We start from the raw sequence: 21,918 nt of genomic DNA on the forward strand, positions 1-21,918 counted from the left end.
AAGTGATTCTTACTATAGTACTATGGATATAGCACATAATTATAGTAAGGATAATATACAGTAGCAGGGTTATATAGCAACTAATATACAGTTTAATTCTGGCTGTTCTCACCTAAAATTAAATCCCCTTGAGGCACACATCGGACTTCCCCATCTTTTCGCATCACCCACCAAGTGCACCCAGGCCCTTGAGCAAAAGCAATCCCACGAATGGGTTTACCTTTGCCTGAGGCAGGAGTAACCCAGACTGTCTTCCCTAACATATTTTTTATGTGCACTACAGGGACTTTATCCCCTTCTACAGTATGTAAAAATTCCGACTGGGCAGGGCCACCCCGATTGGCAGATCCTCTGGTGTTGACTAACCAGGTGGCTTTTGCTAAATGTGTATCCCAATGTTTGAAAGTTCCACCCCCCATTGCTCTCAATGTAGTCTTTAACAGTCCATTGTATCGCTCAATTTTCCCAGAGGCTGGTGCATGATAGGGGATATGATACACCCACTCAATGCCATGCTCTTTGGCCCAGGTGTCTATGAGGTTGTTTCGGAAATGAGTCCCGTTGTCTGACTCAATTCGTTCTGGGGTGCCATGTCGCCACAAGACTTGCTTTTCTAGGCCCAGGATAGTGTTCCGGGCGGTGGCATGGGGCACAGAATATGTTTCCAGCCATCCAGTGGTTGCTTCCACCATCGTGAGCACATAGCGCTTGCCTTGGCGAGTTTGTGGGAGTGTGATATAGTCAATCTGCCAGGCTTCTCCATATTTATATTTCAGCCATCGCCCTCCATACCACAGGGGCTTTAACCGCTTGGCTTGCTTAATTGCAGCACATGTTTCACATTCATGGATAACCTGTGCAATAGTGTCCATGGTCAAGTCCACCCCTCGGTCACGAGCCCATCTATATGTTGCATCTCTTCCCTGATGGCCTGAAGCATCATGGGCCCACCGAGCCATAAATAGCTCACCCTTATGTTGCCAGTCCAGGTCCACCTGAGCCACTTCAATCTTGGCAGCCTGATCCACCTGTTGGTTGTTTTGATGTTCTTCAGTGGCCCGACTCTTGGGTATGTGAGCATCTACGTGACGTACTTTTACAACCAGATTCTCTAGCCGGGATGCAATATCTTGCCACAGTGCGGCAGCCCAGATGGGTTTACCTCTGCGCTGCCAGTTGCTCTGCTTCCATTGCTGTAGCCACCCCCACAGGGCATTTGCCACCATCCATGAGTCAGTATAGAGATAGAGCACTGGCCACTTTTCTCTTTCAGCAATATCTAATGCTAGCTGGATGGCTTTCACCTCTGCAAACTGACTCGATTCACCTTCTCCTTCAGCAGTTTCTGCAACTTGTCGTGTAGGACTCCATACGGCAGCTTTCCACCTCCGATGCTTTCCCACGATGCGACAGGATCCGTCAGTGAACAGGGCATATTGCCTCTCATTTTCTGGCAGTTTATTATACAGCGGGGCCTCTTCAGCACGTGCCACCTCCTCCTCTGGCGACATTCCAAAATCTTTGCCTTCTGGCCAGTCCGTGATCACTTCCAAAATTCCTGGGCGACTGGGGTTTCCTATGCGAGCCCGTTGTGTGATCAGTGCAATCCACTTACTCCACGTGGCATCAGTCGCGTGATGTGTAGAGGAGACCCTCCCTTTGAACATCCAGCCCAGCACTGGCAGTCGGGGTGCTAAGAGGAGCTGTGTTTCAGTACCAACAACTTCTGAGGCAGCTTGAACTCCTTCATATGCTGCCAATATCTCCTTTTCAGTTGGAGTATAGCGAGCCTCGGATCCTCTGTATCCCCGACTCCAAAACCCCAGGGGTCGGCCTCGGGTCTCCCCAGGTGCTTTCTGCCAGAGGCTCCAGGTAGGGCCATTCTCCCCAGCTGCAGTATAGAGCACATTTTTAACATCTTGTCCTGTCCGGACTGGTCCAAGGGCTACTGCGTGAACAATCTCCCGTTTAATTTGTTCAAAGGCTTGTTGTTGCTCAGGGCCCCATTGAAAATCATTCTTCTTTCGGGTCACTTGATAGAGAGGGCTTACAATCAGACTGTAATTTGGAATATGCATTCTCCAAAACCCCACGACACCTAAGAAGGCCTGTGTTTCCTTTTTATTAGTTGGTGGAAACATAGCTGCTATTTTGTTAATCACATCCATTGGGATCTGACGACGCCCATCTTGCCATTTTATTCCTAAAAACTGGATCTCCCGTGCAGGTCCCTTGACCTTACCTTCTTTTATGGCAAAACCGGCTTTCAGAAGGATTTGGATTATTTTCTTCCCTTTCTCAAAGACTTCTTCTGCCGTGTTGCCCCATACGATGATGTCATCAATGTATTGCAGGTGTTCCGGAGCTTCACCTTTTTCCAGTGCAGTCTGGATTAGTCCATGGCAAATGGTGGGGCTGTGTTTCCACCCCTGGGGCAGTCGATTCCAAGTGTACTGGACACCCCTCCAAGTAAAGGCAAATTGTGGACGACACTCTGCTGCCAGAGGGATTGAGAAAAACGCATTAGCAATGTCAATTGTAGCATACCACTTGGCTGCCTTTGACTCTAGTTCGTATTGAAGTTCTAGCATATCTGGAACGGCAGCACTCAGCGGTGGCGTAACTTCATTCAGGCCGCGATAGTCAACTGTTAGTCTCCACTCCCCATTAGACTTTCGCACGGGCCATATGGGACTATTAAAAGGTGAGCGAGTTTTGCTGATCACTCCTTGGCTCTCCAGTTGGCGAATCAACTTGTGGATGGGAATCAGAGAGTCTCGGTTGGTGCGATATTGCCGCCGGTGCACCGTCGTGGTAGCAATTGGTACTTGTTGTTCTTCAACCCTCAGCAACCCCACAATCGAAGGGTCTTGAGAGAGACCAGGCAGGGTAGACAGCTGTTCCGTGCCCTCCGTCTCCAAGGCAGCTATACCAAAAGCCCATCGATACCCCTTTGGGTCCTTAAAATACCCTCTCCTGAGATAGTCTATGCCAAGGATGCACGGAGCCTCTGGACCAGTCACAATGGGGTGTTTCTGCCATTCATTCCCAGTTAGGCTTACTTCAGCTTCCAATACAGTTAACTCTTGGGATCCCCCTGTCACACCAGAAATAGAAATGGGTTCTGCCCCTTCATAACTTGATGGCATTAAAGTACACTGTGCGCCGGTGTCTACTAGTGCCTTATACTCCTGTGGGTCTAACGTGCCAGGCCATCGAATCCACACAGTCCAATAGACCCGGTTATCCCTTTCCTCCACCTGGCTGGAGGCAGGGCCCCTCTAATTCTGGTCAGAGTATCCAGTATTCACTTCTCGTAAAATTGGCTCAGAAGTCCCTTCAAGAGGATCAGAAATAAGATCAGCCCTTCTACTCTGTTTGGAAACCGGAGCGGCATTTTTCCTGGTAGAATCCCCTTTTGTGGTGTTTTTTCCTCGCAGCTCACGTACCCGTGCATTTAGGACCGAGGTAGGTTTTCCATCCCATTTCCTCATGTCCTCTCCATGATCACATAAGTAAAACCACAGGGCACCTCGCGGTGTGTACCTTCTATATTCTTTCTCTTGGGCAGAGGAGCGCTCACTCCTAATAGCTGAGACATTGGTCCTTACAGGTGGGCAACAGGACATCTCCTCTTTGAATTGCTGGAAATCCTCGGACAGCTTCTCCACAGCCGAAATGCAGGCTTGTAGGGAGGAGGAGAGATTCTCTTCGTATTGACGGAGTTGGCGAGCCACTTCATCCACTGTCGGTGCCTCTTCGTCTTTCCAGGTCATTATTGCCAGTGAGTTGGCATAGGACGATGGTGCGCTCCGTACAAACTTCCGCCACATGGGTCGTGTGCATTGGACTTCGTCTGGATCTTTGGGTAATTGTGGGTTGTCCGGATCATGATGAATTGTCTCTAGCACAGCTAATTCCCTCAGATATTGGATACCTTTTTCCATGGTTGTCCACTTGCTTGATTGACATATAACATCTTCCTTAAAGGGGTACCTTTCCTTCACACTTGACAGGAGTCGCCTCCAGAGGCTGATGGCTTGTGTCCCTTTTCCAATTGCCTTGTCAATGCCACCTTCCCTGGCAAGCGATCCCAGCTGCTTGGCTTCCCTACCTTCTAATTCCAAGCTATTAGCCCCATTGTCCCAGCATCGGAGGAGCCAGGTGATAATATGCTCACCTATACGGCGGCCAAAATCTTTTCGCATATCCCGCAGCTCACTCAAGGATAGGGACCGGGTTATTACCTCTGGTTCTGCCTCTTCCTCCTGTTCCCGTGATGACCCTGGTTCGCCTTCATCCTTCGCTAAGCGAACTGATTTTTTTGTATATTTCTTTTTCTGTACGGGGGCAACTGATACTGGTGCAGGTTGGTCCACTGGTTCAGTTGCAGTACCGCTCGCCGGGTCTTGGATAACCGCAGTGTCTGTTGCCAAGGTTTGGGTAGCTGCTGTGCTCGTTGCTGGGGCTGGAGGGACCTCAGTGCCCGTTGCCGAGGTTTGGGTAGCTGCCGTGCTCATTGCCGAGGCTGGAGGGGCTGCAGTGCCTGTCACTGAGGTTTGGATAGCCACAGTGCTCATCGTTTTGTTGTTAGGTCCAGAGACCTTCTCTTCCCCTTGAGGGTACTGAGTGGTGTCGAACAGGGCTCGATAGGCATGGGCCAGGCCCCAGCACGTTGCAGTAATTTGTATCTCTCTGGAGCTGCCGGGGTGACAGCATACCTTTTCCAAATATTTTACTAGTTCTTCTGGATTCTGCACTTGTTCAGGGGTGAATTTCCAAAACACTGGAGGTGCCCACTTTTCTAGGTACTTGCCCATACTACCCCACACACCCTGCCACTCATAATTATCCAGCCTTGGGGCAGATCTCTGGGTGATTTTCTTAAATAGTTGTTTAACCTTAAATGAGAGCTGAACCACATTCAGAAGCATGCTAATTCCTAGCAGTAGGGCTAGGACCGTGCTGGTCCCAACATCCCAAGAGTATTCAAATTTTTCAAAATTCTCAAACACCATTGTAACTGGACTGAGGGAGAAAGGAGAGGGGAAGAAAGGTATCCCACCCATAGACTGGTTTTCCAAGGAGGAAAGGTAAATGGTATAATTATTAATAGTTTCCCACAGATGGCTTCCACAGTATAAAGGTGACAATGCTGGGTGCAAGTACCGGATTAATCCCACAGCCGACGACTTTATCATACCATAAACCAGTGTTATACAATACATCAAAGCGAAAACCTTAATCCACCTCCCACGGATGATAAGCAGCAGAAGAGGGACTACATACAGCAAGCGAGGTGATACATAACAGAACTTTAAAAACCAGAGCAACAACTCTAAGAACACATAAATCAACATAATGACCAGCAACTATTAGACCGATATAATGAATGCTTATAACAAATTTGTTTTAACAAGCTCTGGTCAGGTTTGTCGTTATCTCAACCCTTCGTGCCCCACGTTGGGCGCCAAAAAGGACTGTCGTGGTTTAACCCCAGCCAGCAACTAAACACCACGCAGCCGCTCACTCACTCCCCCCCACCCAGTGGGATGGGGGAGAAAATCGGGAGAAGAAGCAAAACCCGTGGGTTGAGATAAGAACCACCAGTGTGGTGTCATGTTACCATGTACTTAAGCTCCTGTTTTGCAAGAATCTGCATAATTTTGCAGAGTATTTCAGCTATAACTGTTTATTTTAACCTTCAAAATATGTGTGTGTCTGTCTTTCATGAATCTTGTCACTAGTATTTTATGTAGGAGTGAGTCATTTCCTGAACTTGGGGATTATTAAAGACTTTTAAAGAATGAAAAGAACTTGGTATTAAAATGATCTGATAGTTTAGAGATAATGAGTTTTAAAATGTTACTTTACTCAATACTGTGCAAATTAAATAAAATACATCAGCTTACCAAAAAAATACGTGTTTTAAAATACTTGCATAAAAATAGTGCTATTCAACAAAATTATACTTTTCTGCCTATACTTAAATGTTTCTAAAATGTTAAAGTAATGTGTGAAGCTTTACTGTTCTATTGCAAACCATAGTCTTAGTGTCAAGATAGTAGTAAGAATAATAGAATATGGCTCTACTGGTGCCTTCATTTAAATTGATAAAACTATCGGCTTTACTAGGAGTAATTTTGCTCTTATTGACTTCAGTAAATCTTCTTCTTCTGTAAGGATGCCACTGAAACCAAATTTTAACCTTAAAAAGCATTCACGACTTTAAAAAAAGAATTGTTAGATGAGATGAAAAGATTCGTAGCGACAATCTAAGATTATTTAAATTTAATTTTGGGGGACAAGACTAGTATAAAAATTTTTTTCTGCACTGTCTTCACTTTAGTTGATCACTGAAATCTTCTATCTAATACCAAATCAGGTGGTGGTAGTTCACTCTTGCTGTGCATAATATCAGTGTTATCTGATATTATGCACAGCAAGTATCTGTTCTGCCAACTATTTTCTCCTCCCTGAAATTGTAAAATGTTTAATTATTCCCAACTGAGGGTTATTTTTGATCATGGTGATAATCAGTTTCTCAAAGTTTGGAAAATTCTTCCAGAATTCTGGTGCTCTCAGGAGAAAACTGCTGCACCCATCCAGTGTCCCCTGCATGGTTGGATGGCCTTTGTATTTCCTATAAAAACACTGGTGCTTGCTTTTGAAAAGACCTCTGCATTTTGGAAAACAAATACGCTTTGGAAAGAAAATGGCAGTTTATAAGGAAGCCTACTGTACAACACTGGAGTGTGCTGCCTTGGGGGATTGTCTTGACACAGGATAGTGTTATTATACCCAAAAGAAACAGCATTTGTGGAACAGGCAATTTTCTGACCTATTTTCTGCACTTTGAATTCCATCAGTTTTTCTTCCTTGGTGGATGTCACTGTCACGTGGCTTCTTTTTATAAGTATCAGGGTGGAAATTAGTTCTACAATTGCAAAAACAAATGTAAAAACAGAGTAGTGAAATCTTTCTTCCACAGTGATGCAGCAACTAACTAATCCTGCAGCTGTTGTTACATCTTTAATTAAAGGTAGATACACATTATAGAATACCTCTTTTGAAGTAACTTCCTAGTCTTGGTCTCCTTAATCCATCAAAACTTGGGACCCTGAATACCGTATTGGCTTTTTCATTCCCCAAGCTCAATACTCCCTTCTGCTGCAAAGTAGGCAAATCTATGGGGAAATGTACCCCCGCAGCCCCCGAAAAAAAAAAAGTTTAATACATTTAAAAGCCAGAATATTCTATGACTTCTGTGGAATCCACTCTTTCTGCATCCAAATCTATAGTTTATGATCAAACAACTAGTCTGATTTATAGAAATCAGTATACAGAAATGACCTTATCACTGTAAATTACTTTTTACTTACGCGTGTTTGTCATATGCATTGTTCAAATTTGGCACTCTACTTCCTCCAGCGATCAAGCCTAATTATGTTTGTGTTGACTAGATTAATTGAGTGTTTCTAAGAGTGAATGGGCGGGCTAATGAGGGCATACAATAGGAGTCATCTTTGGTCACCTGGGAATGCAAAACTGGATGTCCAGTTGGTTGTCAGATCGCGACTGTGGCTTTGCATACATGTCCTTAAATCCGGTGAGGATTTTTCAGCTAGCACAAGCTTTGGGTTTCAAAATGTAATCCCTATTCCAACTCTGGAAGTGAAACCTACTTTTTCTTGCAAGACTACTTTGATGCGTTGCGGAATACTAAATGGTTAAGAACAATTCTACTAGTGAAGACAAAGAGGGTTTCCCTGTTCATTTCCACATTACGATGTATCTGCATAGTAGTGCACGTGCATCCCTCTCATGCCACCAACTTACTGGCCTCCTTGCCTATGTGTTTGTTACTCTCCTCCCCTCTTCATAAAGATAGATATGGCCATTCTAGTCAGTGTCGTTTTTTAGTTTTTATTATTCATTCTTGGTTTTTTCTATATATTTCCCGTATATTAGTCTTTGCAACCACAGATGCTGCAAACAAATTAGCATCATAGATATCTGCCATAGGAAAATGTTAGAATGATTTTTGCAGGCTGTACTGTTGATTTTGAATATTTCATGTATTCATGTCAGTGTACGCTAATGAACCCATTCAGGATTTCTCTCTTACATTTAAATAGATCCTTGAATGTAATGAGCACCTATTTCTAAAAGATCTGAAGAAAAGGAAAGGTTAAGAAGAAATTAGGGAGTTCAGAGGAAGGGGGACACAGGTAATGAAACAGAACAATTTGAGAACAGACTTTCTTCTTTGGTTTTTCTTAACACACTTGATCTGTCTTGGCAGATTTCTGCTCAGACATAAGTGAAACAAGACAGATGAATAAATAGAGTCGCCGTGTTCAGTTAATGTTGTGTATCTCAGAAACAAGACCAAGCACAAGGCGCAGTCTGAAAGTGATGAGGCCTTTAGTGTCAAGATAAAGTTTTGTGGGTTTCAGTCTTTCCTTTCAAATTTAGATAAAGAAATTTGTACTGTTAAAAATCACATTTAGGTTTTATTTTCAAATAGTCAATAAAATGAATGAGGTAGTACGTGGGCATATTACCTAAGATTTTTGAAAGAATTGAATTATTTCATGCTATGCAGTTCCTCTCTGGTGGATTTGTAGAGAGTCTTTTTATTGCCAAGTGACATGTTATGTTAAGTCCAAGTCCTTTCATTTTTACTACTTCAGGAACTGTCTTTTTACCTTTCCTAATGACATTGTTGGGGTTTTTTTTTTGTATGTCAGCTCTTATTAATATTTCTAGTATTTTAAGTACGTTTGGCATAAGTGAGTCTTTTAGTTCTAAGCAGGTGGGATTCAAAAAAGTTAATTCAGGTGACTGACTGGAGACAGAACTTTCACCTAGGTGTGTGCAGTAGCATTTGCCAAATTTTGTGAGTGAGGTAAATGTTTCTGTTCCAGAGTAAGATGAGTGATTGTAACTTAACAAATAAACCATTGAAGTTGAGGTACAGATAGTTTAAAGGTTAGTGAAAATCATAAAGCATGCTCACTATCAAGCCTGCTCTGATACCTGTGAAAGGCTTTATTTGATTTGAATTTGTACCTGAGACATTTCATTGGAACTTTTCATGAAGACTTTAGTGGATGAGAATATTATCTTTAAAACTTAAACAGATACGTGTTCTCCCTCTGTTAATTTCCTCTAATGCTTCAATACTAGTTCTTCCCAAATTGCTAATGATATGTCAGTAGTATATAATCTCCAAAACACCATTAGCAGGACATTGCTTTTCCCAATCAAAAATACTTACTTTATCCCCATAGGTTGAAGGGCATCAGTAGCTGGTGTTCAGCATGCTAATCTTCTTGAACCAAGCTCTCACCAGCTGAGGAAGTTTCATCCCAGTAAGAGTACTGAATCATTAGGGATTCTGAAGTCCTCAACTCCTCCAGCTCTTCAATGTCTGATTATTGACTCCTTCAAGCTCTTGAGCCTTTAGCTTTAGAGAAGGTGGTGAAAGATGAACAAGCCCCTTGTACAAAAATGTTATCTGAAACTTTTTTTATGTACACTGCACTTATATTATGATGGTTTAATTTTTTCCACTGTATTCATATTGCTGTTTCCTCTTTTCCTCGTATAACCAATCGCTACGCACACCCACAACACAACTTTTTGCCAGACTTTGGTATTTGTGACTGTCATGGTTTAAGCCCAGCTGGTAACAAAGCACCACGAAGCCACTCGCTGACTCCTCCCCCCTGTCCCCGGTGGGATGAGGAGGAGAAAATATAAAGAAAAGCTCATGGGTCAAGACAAGGACAGGGAGGGATCACTCACCACTTATGGTCATGGGCAAAAGGCAGGCTCAACTTGGGGAAGAAACAAAATCAATTTAATTTACTACCAATCAAATCAAAACAAGGATAATGAGAAGTAAAACCAAACCGTAGAACACCTTCCCCCCACCCCTCCCTCCTTCCTGGCTCAACCCCACTCCCGGTTTTCTCTCCCTCCGTCCCCTGGCAGTGCAGGGGGACGGGGAATGGGGGTTGGGGTCAGTTCCTCACACCTTGTCTCTGCCGCTCCTTCCTCCTCAGGGGGAGGACTCCTCACTCTTCCCCTGCTCCAGTGTGGGGTCCCTCCCACGGGAGACAGTCCTCCATGAACTTCTCCAACGTGGGTCCTTCCCATGGGCTGCAGTTCTTCACAAACTGCTCCAGCGTGGGTCCCTTCCATGGGCTGCAGTCCTTCAGGCACAGACTGCTCCAGTGTGGGTCCCCCGCAGGGTCACAAGTCCTGCCAGCAAACCTGCTCCAACACGGGCTTCCCACAGGGTCACAGCCTCCTTCGGGCATCCACCTGTTCCGGCGTGGGGTCCTCCCTGGACTGCAGGTGGGCATCTGCTCCACTGTGGACCTCCATGGGCTGGGGTGGGGGGGACAGCCTGCCATCTCACCACAGGCTGCAGGGGCATCCCCTCCTCCCCCGCTCCTCCTCCCCTCCTTCCTCACTCACCTCGGTATCCACAGAGGGGTTCCTCTCACATTCCAATCCCACTACTCACTGCAGGTTCCCCTTCTTAAATCTGTTCTCCCAGAGGTGCTACCACTGTCGCTGAAGGGCTTGGCCTGGGCCACAGGTGGGTCTAACTTGGAGCCGGGGAAGCTTCTAGCAGCTTCTCACAGGAACCACCCCTGCATCCCCTTGCCCATTACCAAAACCCCAACACACAAACCCAAAACAGTGACACATGTCACACAAGCAATCACCTGACTTCTCAAAAAGAAGATCCAGTGGTCTTGAAAAGCCTTCCAGGTTAAGTGGTACCACATGGAAATATTGTACCTTTTTGATGTGTAAAAAATATTTGTGTGTTAGCTGCCCAGTGCAAGCTTCAGTGAAGAGTTTTAAATATATGTTTATACAATACAATAATTTGTGTCTTTTCTGTTTTATTCAGGTCATTGCCATCGTTATGGATATGTTTACAGATGTGGATATCTTTAGAGAAATTGTGGAGGCATCTGCTAGAGGGACTGCAGTGTATCTCCTGCTTGATGAGTCAAACTTCAGTCACTTTCTGAAAATGACGGAGAAACAAGGCTGTCAAGTTCAGAGGCTCAGGGTAAGGCTTCCTGTGTTCCTGTGCATGAACATTCACTACTCATTCTTCCACAGCCTACTGAAAAGGGAATATTATTCAAAAAGTGATTATCAAATACTGCTTTTTCAAATTCACTAAGAGGTATAAATTAGGTAAGCTCCCAGCAGAACCTTCTCTACAAATGTTTTTCTCTTTAGAAAGATCGTTGCATTTTCATGTGTCAAAACAAGAGTATTTGATAGAATGACATAATTTTTCATATGTTATTTGTAAAATAATTTCCATTCTTATGTATTTAGGAATACTACATTTTGAAAAACTTAAATTCTTTTTGCTTTCTCTTAAAGCAGCCTGCAAATAGAGTCATAAAGCATACTTCATTTTATGAGCTTTTTCTTTAAAGTTATTATCTATTAAAATACTTTAAAAGGCCCAAGATTCTATTTTATTACTGGTTTACTGAAATCTGTATTATTGTGTATTATCATGAAATATGTATTATCATATCTGCATCATGTTTTAGAGAGTGTTATTTTTATACATGAAATACGTAATTTCATCCTCTAAGAAAGATAACAAGACTAATGTTTACATTTTTCACAGGATGTCCTGTGTCACCCTAATATTTAACAGGGAGTAGAATACAAACCATGAGCTGCACTGAACAAATGTAAATGCTTCATAAATACTTCCAGATTTACTGTACTGTAGATAGCACTGAAGAAGTTCCAAGGACGTTGCCAGAGTTTCTTTGCAAAGCTCTTAGCACTGCCTTGGCTGAACTTTCCATATAGTTCCATTTGCAATTCCTTGTTTCTGTAGCTAGTTAGGCTGTGTTTGCTCCTGGCAAAAATAATATGAAAACTCTTCTTAGCAGCATGCATTTTAAGAACCCAGTCCAAAAATCAGATAGAGGTGTGGTGTATTTGTGAGGATAAAGAAGGCTTTTTGTTAGAATTTTGGAGCAAACCTGTATTTTATACCACTTTTTGCTCTGGAGTGTTGACTTAGGTCCTTAGAAGTATTCCCACACCACTTTCCGTGCCTGTTTCTTGCGTATGTGTGTGGGATTGCCCTCTGGTGGCCTAATAAACAGAGCTAGGGGAACTTTTGGAAAGAAAACATTAAAAATGTGTTGTGGGTCTGTCAACACCGGTCATGATTGCCTTCGTGAAGTCAGCATTTGGCAATATTTCCATACTCTGGAACTTGAGATACCATCATTTGCTGATTACTTGGGTTAACTATGCCATACAGGTTGCCAAAAATGGTGTATGTCTTTTTATGGCATGAGTTTTATCCTCCCAAAATAAATTAGGAGCATGTATTTCAAGTGATACCTCAAAAAATGCCATAGTATGCATTTTGAGATTAATTCTGTGCATGTGTATCTACAGCTGTTTCGAAAGCTTAACTTCTTTTGGGTGGTTTCAAGGTTGTCTTTTTAATATGGTTTTATAGACCTACAGGCATTTATACTGCGGTGGAAAGAATTAATGTACATACATTAGAGTGGATTTTGTATGGATTAGTGTAGATTGGAGAGTTTAGACGGCCTCCAAAGTGACATTATATATTATGTGTTTCTGTTTTGTAATGATGGGAGAAGTAAAAAATTCATCTTTACTCTGCAAGGTTTACTTAGAATACTTCAAGTTTATCAGAAAATGAAAAATATATGCCAAAGAGAGTTGTGTGCTGAGTTTCCAGTTTAGCTTGTAATAAAGCTGTTCAAATTAATGGTCTTCTCATCCAAGTGCTACTCCCAGTGACTGTTGCTCTGGGAATAGAAGCTTACTACTCCCACAGTAATTCTCTGGTGCCTTTCTTGAGGATGAAGAGAAACTGCTGGTGACTATGGAAGAACAGTCAGTACTTTGGAGAAGTTGTCTCTCTTTCCTTTTCTCCCATTGCCTCAAGGTTCACAAAAAACAAACCATCTTTAACTTTTTGTGCTCTTGGATTTTGGTCCTCCCCTTCTGTTCAGTGAAAGCAGGAAGAGAACAGAGATGTATGGATCTGTTTCTTTTCCTCAGGCTGTATCACCAGCAGCACTGGTCTTGTTATTCTCTGGCATGATATGGTTCAGTCTTGCAGGAGTATGGCAGACGCTCCTCATGCCACGCACTCCTGATGAGGAGTGTCTATAAAACTTCTGACTCAACATCTTCTCTGGCTCTTTTTCTCTTCCTTTGGGTCAGTAAAAAATGAGATGCAGTGATGAGTGAGACTGCATTATTGAATTCAGATTTACAAGTAGTCAGCAGTCTGTATGGAAAAAAAAGAGGATTTTATTCATAAATCTACATTAAATGTCTGTGCAGATATTTTTTCTCATCTGTAGTCTGACTGCATATCAGGACATGTTTCCCTCTTCATTGAAATATATAACTGAAAAAATGGAGTGACTATATAGTCTGTGATTATTATGTGGATTCTGTATAGGAGAATATGAAATCAGGGGTCTGCTAGGAGCTTTTTCAATCTTCCCTACAGCATTTCTTCTTGTGGGTTGGTTTTTACATAATGTTCACCTTAACATCACCAGTGGAACTCAACGCAAATAAACAATTCATTTTTTATACTTTCTCATTTCTCTTTCCCCACTTTCATTTGTCTGTTTCCTGACTGTCCTACATTTTTCCCCATTAATTAATATCTCTTTTTTTCTTGTCTCTATCTAAGCTTCTTTTGATTAACTTTTTCTCCAGTCTGACCTGTTGTTCAGTCAGTAATTCCTTTGCATAGAAAGATGAGGAGTCATTACAGACTCTGGCTTTTTTCCAGTGATTTTTCAAAAACTAATAGCTAAATTTTTCGAGAGATGCTTTTTTTCTGCTACTGACAGGTGCTGCAGCTAACTATGAAATAGATTTGCACTGCAAAATGCAGCACCGAGACAACAATCCCCAGAACCACCAAAACGCTCAATGCAGTAACTTCAGTAACTTGATTTTGGATTAGAAAGAATGTACCAGTGTAGGCAATGTTGTTTAATGCCTAAGAAGTCAGTCAAGCTCCTCAGCTGATGCCAGATCTTCGTGTTTTATTTGATATGAGGTGAGGCATGTGGCAGAGGCTCCATGCTCTGCAGAAACCTATTTTTACTTCTCTGGCAATAATGAAGAATCATCTTGCTACAGGAGGGTATTGAAAGCAATCTGGCAGCAACTGTTTATCACCTGACACTCCTCTCAGTATTTTTAATGAATTGCAGGAATGAGAAAATAGAACCACTAATGAATTGATTTTATTTTCCTTTTGTGAAGTCTACTCCCAGATATGCACGCTTAAATGCGTAGTAGGAGCTGCTTGTGAGAGCTGATTGCTGCCTGTTTTTTCTCACCAGTATTATCAAAATCATCAAAAGTTTTCTAGTACTTCCAAGTCTAAGTCAAATTTTGTTATTAAATACAAGTGCACAGCACAGTGTTGTATCTGTGAGCAAACTTCTGTGCTAAGGGACTCCAGATTCCAGTGGAGTCATTGAGATTTTGTCTTCAATGGTCATTGAATCAGATTCGAGGTTAGAATAGAAGCGAACTTGAAAACTAGCATTTGTACACCAACTATTATCTCTTACTAAGAAGAGAGGCCCAGATTAATAAATAATATTGGTAATGATGAGCAATATGAGAAATGTGTCTTTTTTTCCTTTAAAACTTTTAGGCTAACTATTAGGTAGACATCCATTTTCTTCTTTGTGCATTTTCTTGACAGCAAGTATAGGGTGAGTAATTGAACACTGATAAAAGCAGACTCTACAAATAAAAAGTGCTGAAATTAAATGTTTGAGACCAGTATATTCACTGCACTTATCTATCATATTGGAGGGGTTTTACTGATGAAAATAAATGTGTAATGTTGAATTATACTTCAAAATTTTAAATCATGCTTATGTGGCTCTCTTTGGGAAGATAGTGGTGCAGTTGTACATAAAAAGAGGTTAGAGCTTGTTTCCTCTTCATCATTTGGGTGTCATTTAACTGGATGGCCCTGATGGCCATCCTTAAACTGCAGCTGCTGGATGTTTCAAATGTCCCTGAGTGTCCTACCTACAACCTGCTTTTGGAGGAGGGAGAAGATCCTGTGTCTGCCTTCAAAAACCTCCTAAAACATCAAGTCCTTGATTAAAGTATTCTTCCATATGCATCCACTAGCAGTCACTGACATAAACATGTTACAGGACCAGACAAACTTTCTGTTTGACTCACTGTGGCTGATCTTACATACATTTGTGTGTCCCATTGCGCTAGCTTGGTTCCTTCATTATGTGTGGGTTTGGTGGTTTCTCATTTGCTCAGGATTTTCCTCTCAGGATTCATAAATGAATTATTGCTTTACCCACAATGATGCAGTGATCAGTGACATGCTACTGTTAGCAGGGGAGTTCTCTAGCCTGAGGACAAAATGAAGTAGGAAGGTGAAGCCCACATTTGATACCAAATGGGGCTTGCAATTCAGTATGTATATATCAGTATGTATATATTTACTGCTTCTAATCCTAAGTGGAACACACTGTTACTATATGTCCTCAAATACTGTCTGTATTTTGGGCGATTATTCAAAGTATGCATCCCTGGCACCTAAAGAGCGGGTTTGAAGTAGGTGAAGAATGTCAGATGAACTGTGGAGGAAAAGGAAGTGTTATGTGAGAAATGTGAGCATGATCTCCGGCACATGCCTTTCTAATGCCATGTTCCCGTCTGTTAGTGGATGACCTACCAAGACAGGGAAAGAGTGGAGGATTAAGGAAGCAGGACAGAAAAACTGCAGGAGGAATAATACTGAAGAGAAGGAAAAGAAAAAGGAGAACAGAGGAAGCAGTGGCTACTATTTTTTTAAAAAAACCAGCAATTTAATGTGAATTTTATTCCTTTTCTAGATATGCCTACTTGAAGTTATATTTCAATTTAGGAGTACCTAAGGCAAAGGATTTTTTTGTATAGTACGGTAATTTGCAAGCCATTAGCCTTGCTTGTGCCTCTAGCATTCCAGATTCCCAAGTGATATCCCATCCAATACCAATCAGGCCTTATCTCAATAAGATTTGATGTGTTCAACTGGCATATCTTTAGGCCAGCATTACTTGTTATGGTTATTTGAAAGGGTATAAACTGCCTCTCAAGTTAACTTTTTCAAATTATAATGACATAAATATAATTTAATATAGTTACATAGAAATCTGACATACAAAAATAATTACATAGTATATAGAATTGGGTAAAACAATCATTGAACTAAATGCAAATTTCATGACTAATTCACAAAATTTTATTTTATAGTAAATAAGGGTTTACTGTTGTGATAATCTTTAGAATGGGTAAAGTCCGGTATTTTCTTTTTTTCTTTTTCAGGAATTACTTTTTCCACACTATTTAACTTTCAAATAAAAACTTTTTATTTAATTACTTTTACTTAAAGCTTGAGTAGCTGCTGGAGAAAGAGTAATTTTCTTCAGTGGGAGTGGCTTGTTCAAAGTTCAACAAAAACTGCACTGGAAAAGCAGGAAAATTGACTTTCATTGATAAGAAAATGTCCTGGTTTCAGCTGGGATAGAGTTAACTGTCTTCCTAGTAGCTGGTACAGTGCTATGTTTTGAGTTCAGTATGCGAAGAATGTTGATAACACTGATGTCTTCAGTTGTTGCTCAGTAGTGTTTAGACTAAAGTCAAGGATTTTTCAGCTTCTCCTGCCCAGCCAGCGAGAAAGCTGGAGAGGCACAAGAAGTTGGCACAGGACACAGCCAGGGCACCTGACCCAAACTGGCCAACGGGGTATTCCATACCATGTGACGTCCCATCCAGTATAGGAACTGGGAAGTGGGGGCGGGGAATGGCCGCTCGGGGACTGGCTGGGTGTCGGTCGGCGGGTGGTGAGCAATTGCACTGCGCATCATTTGTACATTCCAATCCTTTTATTATTACTGTTGTCATTTTATTAGTGTTATCATTATCATTATTAGTTCCTTCTTTTCTGTTCTATTAAACCGTTCTTATCTCAACCCACGGGTTTTGCTTCTTTTCCCGATTTTCTCCCCCATCCCATTGGGTGGGGGGGGAGTGAGTGAGCGGCTGTGTGGTGTTTAGTTGCTGGCTGGGGTTAAACCACGACAGAAAACTTCTAATCAAAGTGCAGAAAACTTGAAAGACACAATGCTAGATTATGAAAGGTGATCAGCAGGTAGAGATGCAAAATTATGTTAACCTCCCATTCAATAATGTAAATTGGATTGTTATTGATTCTTTCTTAGCCATCTCTGAAAATAGACCTAAGCATCCACCTGTCTTTTCACTTTTAAAATTTTTACTTTTTAAAATTTTACAGCACTTCTAGATAATACTTCTTCTATTTACCTAACTAAGAGATAAACTTTACCTTTTATATTTGTAGCACATTTGCAAGAGATTTTGGCCACGAGTCACAAACAAAAGTAATTTTTAAATGCTGTCTTTGTACATTTTAACTGAGTTGCATTTTTGTTCAAACACATCTTGACAAAAATGCTAAGTAAAAACTCACCTAATAAATAAATAAAATTTAAAGAACTTGGATAACTTGAGTCAAACCATAATTTGCCAACTCAGCAGCTTTTAAGTGTAACTCTTGCTTCTTTGATTTGATTTTTCTTGTGACAAAAGTTTTAAGATACCAACAGTGAAATATATACTGATTTCGAAAGCATGTGTTATTTGGAAGTGTGCTATCATTTCGTGGAGATTTTCTCCTAATTTTTTGTATTTTCTTTTTTGGAGTGATAAAGTTCATTGGATTGTCATAGAAACTGTCATTAAAACTCCTACAACCTTGATCTATTAGAACTTAATATTTTTTAGGTAAATGTGTAAGTGCTCCTGTAGACATAAAGGTTTATGTAACTGTATTGCAAACTCAGTCATGCTTTATAGGCTGGAGTCTTAAATACTTTTGTAAGTTTAAACATCTCTACAGCTTCCTGAGGAGGGGAGATGGGGAGGGAGTCTTCTCCCTGGTATCTAGCGATAGGGCACATGGGAATGGTTCAAAGCTGCACCAGGGGAGGTTTAGACTGGACATGAGGAAGCATTTCTTTACCAAGAGGGTGGTCAGACACTGGAACAGACTTCCTAGAGAAGTGGTCAATGCCTGTCAGTGTTTAGAAGGCATTTGGACAATGCCCTTCATAATATGCTTTAACTTTTGATCAGACCTGAAGTGGTCAGGCAGTTGAACTAGATGATGATCGTAGGTCCCTTCCAACTGAAATATTCTATTCTATTCTATTCTATTCTATTCTATTCTATTCTATTCTATTCTATTCATTTTATCCCCCTGATTTTGCTGAATTTACCCTGTACACAGTCTTATCCATTTTGCTTCATGAACAGCCCCAATCCATCTGTACCTGGCCTTTACAGAGCACATGTCTGCTGTGATTTTCAGCCTGTCCTTGTAGCAGTCCCATGAAGCAAGACATTCCTCTGTATTCACAAGTCTTATATTCCATTATTTCCATATATACAGTGTATGTAATAATCATATAGATTCTGTTTTCCTACTGCCGATGCTGAACTATGGATTTCACTCCCACTGGAATACTTGTAAATTAGCACAAATTAGCATTGCTAGAACAAATATTGCAAGGTTAGAAACTGCAGTAAATATTGTGATCATTCACAGCTATATTCCAAGCTATTTTTATGTCTTGTGAAGCATTTTGTATTTCACAGCCACATGAGGTAGATGCTGTAGGTTGCTTTGCATTGAATATAAATTTTATTTTTTCTATAAATAAATACCTTCCTGTAACAATTTCTGATAAATGCATTTTTTTTTCCTATGTCCATGTAAGACCTTCTTGAAAATTCTTATTAGTACAGTCCAGAAGGTGTTGTAACACTTCTTTTGAATTATTCTATTTCTAGGAGCTTAAAAAAACAAGTGACGGTAGAGAGAAAAACTGACTCAACTGAATCAATTTCATCCACAGTCTGGGAGAAAAAATTGACCGCATTTTTGAGATCCATCATGGAAAATTTCCACAGTGCAATTTACTGAGTTTGCATGACTAAAACATAAAGCTTCTTAATGGAATTCAAACTTAACTGCTGCATAGAGTTTGTGCTACCTATGCGTGTTGTGATAGCATCTCTGAATTTAGAAATGTGATTGATCCCATGGTGCAAAGCTGATTGAGAAATCTTACTGGTGGTAAAACTGCAAGCGATTCTGGCACCGGGTGGTATCATTCAATGGATCATCTCAGAGTGGGGGTATCTGTGTTTGTAGATCTAGCAGCCATGTTTGATTAAAAGAAAAGTGATCCTGGCTCTTTAGATGTTGTCTCTGATTAGCTGAGATGCTTAGAAATCTTCTAAATATTGTACATCAGATGATGAAAGATTTCTTTTTTTTTTACAGTACAAAACCTCCTTCTCTTGTTGAAGACTTCTTGTGCCAGAACCTCATTTCTGGGAGTGGTGGCTATGGAAAAGAGGAATTTCATTTTTTCTGTGGCCCAGGGAATCTTATCAGTCTTGAAGACAAAGCAATAACCTACCATTTTGGGTTCCTAGGGTACAAGTTTGATCAGAGTTTACTTCCTTGCAGAGTTTATTAATATGCAGTGATAGAACTCTTCTACTGTACCTCTGTCTTTTAAAACCCTAGATGCTAAATATGGAATATAGTATACCAACTGAAGTATTTCAATTGTGTTTTTCAGAACATGAGGGTACGGACAGTAAAAGGACAAGATTACTATTCTAAAACAGGAGCAAAATTCCATGGAAAAATGGAACAAAAATTTATTCTTGTTGACTGTAAGAAAGTCATATATGGTTCTTACAGGTAAGATCAGTCACCGAGGTGTCCACAGAAAACCTGTCATCTCAGTACCTCTCCTATTGCATATTTGGTTTTTTCCTATTTCTGAAAATTCTTCCAGGGAACTTCGTGGGCAAATTTGATTATCTTTTCTGTAATTTAACAAGTTATCATAGATACTTATTGCTAACTAGCCTAACACCGAGCCAAATTTTGAGATCTTTTGATAGTTTTTCACAAATAAGAAATAAAGGATATAGTTTTTGCTAGAGCTGGAGACTTGCTAAAAAGGGAGAAAAATCCTGATTTGTTTTATATTGTCTGAATTATTCTTGTTTAACATTCACTCCAGAAAAGGCTGTCAAAATTATTTCATAAGCTCTCTTGGGTAGTTCCTTCTCATAATAATCTTCTAAAGCTAACTTAGACCTGTTCTATGGCACTCTGTAGTGTATCATAGTCAAATTCAGAATTGCCCAAGTTAAGTTGACATAGTCTCTCTTCATATTTGGCTAATTTTCTTTATTCCACTTTCCATTTTATTTCCAGTGTATGTGTGTGAAGCATAGGCTGGAAGAACATCTTACAGCTTTGCAGAGCTGGAAAAAACCTAAGTTAAAGCAGGGACAGTTTTATCTCACACATTATTAAATATTTTCCTTCTTTTCATGCTACACTTCTCTCCTTTGGCCTACTGAATTAATTTCTGCCAGCGTAGAGCCAAGGTGCCAGACGCACAGCCACTGAATTTCATAGACTACCACCACTGTAAGCTTTCAAAAATCTGGCTTTTTATTTCCTCTGAGTCTTGGCCAGCCCCAAATTCAGACTGATGTATATAAATGGTAGTGAAGTAAGTGACAAGTTCATAAATGAATCAGTGTAAGAGAGTCCAGGGAGAGCCTGCCTGCTTTGACATCTACACACAGTGTTAGAGTCTGTGAGAATGTGATAGTTTTTCTTATTTCACCTTGAAAAATAACACTGCTTTAAGACCTAGCACCACAGGGGCTGGAATCATCAATTTCTGTAGAAGTTAAGCTTGCTTTGTAAAAGAATCCAGTGATTCATAACAGGAAAGATGAGTCTTTCTGAATTCTTGCTCTCTGAACTCAATTTAAAGTTTAGGGTTTTTTCAAATATTACAAAATACATTATTCTTAATTGTGCAAATTAATAGAAAAAACTTATACGGCATGATTTGTTTTAATTGCAGCACGCTATTATTTCCTGTAAAATACAAAACTAACAAAATAAATAAAATGAAATCATCAAGCTATTTACATGAATACAACAAACCTATTTTCTAACATCCAGAAGACAAATGCAAATAAAACAAGTTCCATGATTTAATTTAATTTTTTTACTTTTTTTCCCCATGAAAATAGGATTGCAAAACAGATTTTTTTCTTTGTTGTAATCTACAAATTGCATGCTTTCAACACCATGATATTAGGCTTGTTGAAACATCCCTAAATGTACACGTTAATGTATTTTATCTCATTTTGTAGCTGTAAAGTAGCTGTAGCTATTTAGTTTTGAACCTGTGTTCGTTCAGCCTTTCTAAGTAGAGTAGAAAAGAAGAAAATTTCCTTCATCAGAATGTCACCATTAGAATTAAAAGAAATGTTCATATCCAATCTGGTGTGCGTAGTAGAAAATGTAAACTTTTTAACAATTCTGAGGTGCATCTTTTTGAAAATGTGTTTAGAGTGAAGGACATTCAGAACCGTTGAAGCAATTCTGCATGTTATTTCAAATGTATTTTTTTCACAGCATAACCACACATTAACATTCTCTGACTCAGGACTAAATGCAGTGGGTCTAGTCAATCCTGGCTTAGTCTTTGTAGAGGTAATTTTGCTCCAATAGGTATTTGTACTCCACTGTTCTACATTTGTGAATACTTTTTTGCAATATCCACTTTTTATAAGGGCAATTATGTAGTTATAGACTCATTCCTGCTCCCACTGAAAGCAGTGGAAAGTCTCCAGCTGAGTTTGACTGGTATGAGATTAGACCTTCCAAATCCA

The 21,918-nt window shown here is 40.5% G+C and overlaps 1 protein-coding gene across 1 annotated transcript in view; it reads left to right on the forward strand.

Moving 5' to 3' along the window:
* The window catches only part of FAM83B (family with sequence similarity 83 member B), a 58,902-nt gene that overhangs the window by 28,343 nt on the left and 8,641 nt on the right, over positions 1-21,918 (forward strand). Inside the window, exons 2-3 of the mRNA XM_052809219.1 lie at positions 10,937-11,101; positions 19,785-19,909. Coding sequence (XP_052665179.1) covers positions 10,937-11,101; positions 19,785-19,909 — 290 coding nt within the window. The remainder of the gene's footprint in view (positions 1-10,936; positions 11,102-19,784; positions 19,910-21,918) is intronic.

Source organism: Harpia harpyja, chromosome 15 (assembly GCF_026419915.1).
Source record: "Harpia harpyja isolate bHarHar1 chromosome 15, bHarHar1 primary haplotype, whole genome shotgun sequence".
NCBI lineage: Eukaryota > Metazoa > Chordata > Aves > Accipitriformes > Accipitridae > Harpia > Harpia harpyja.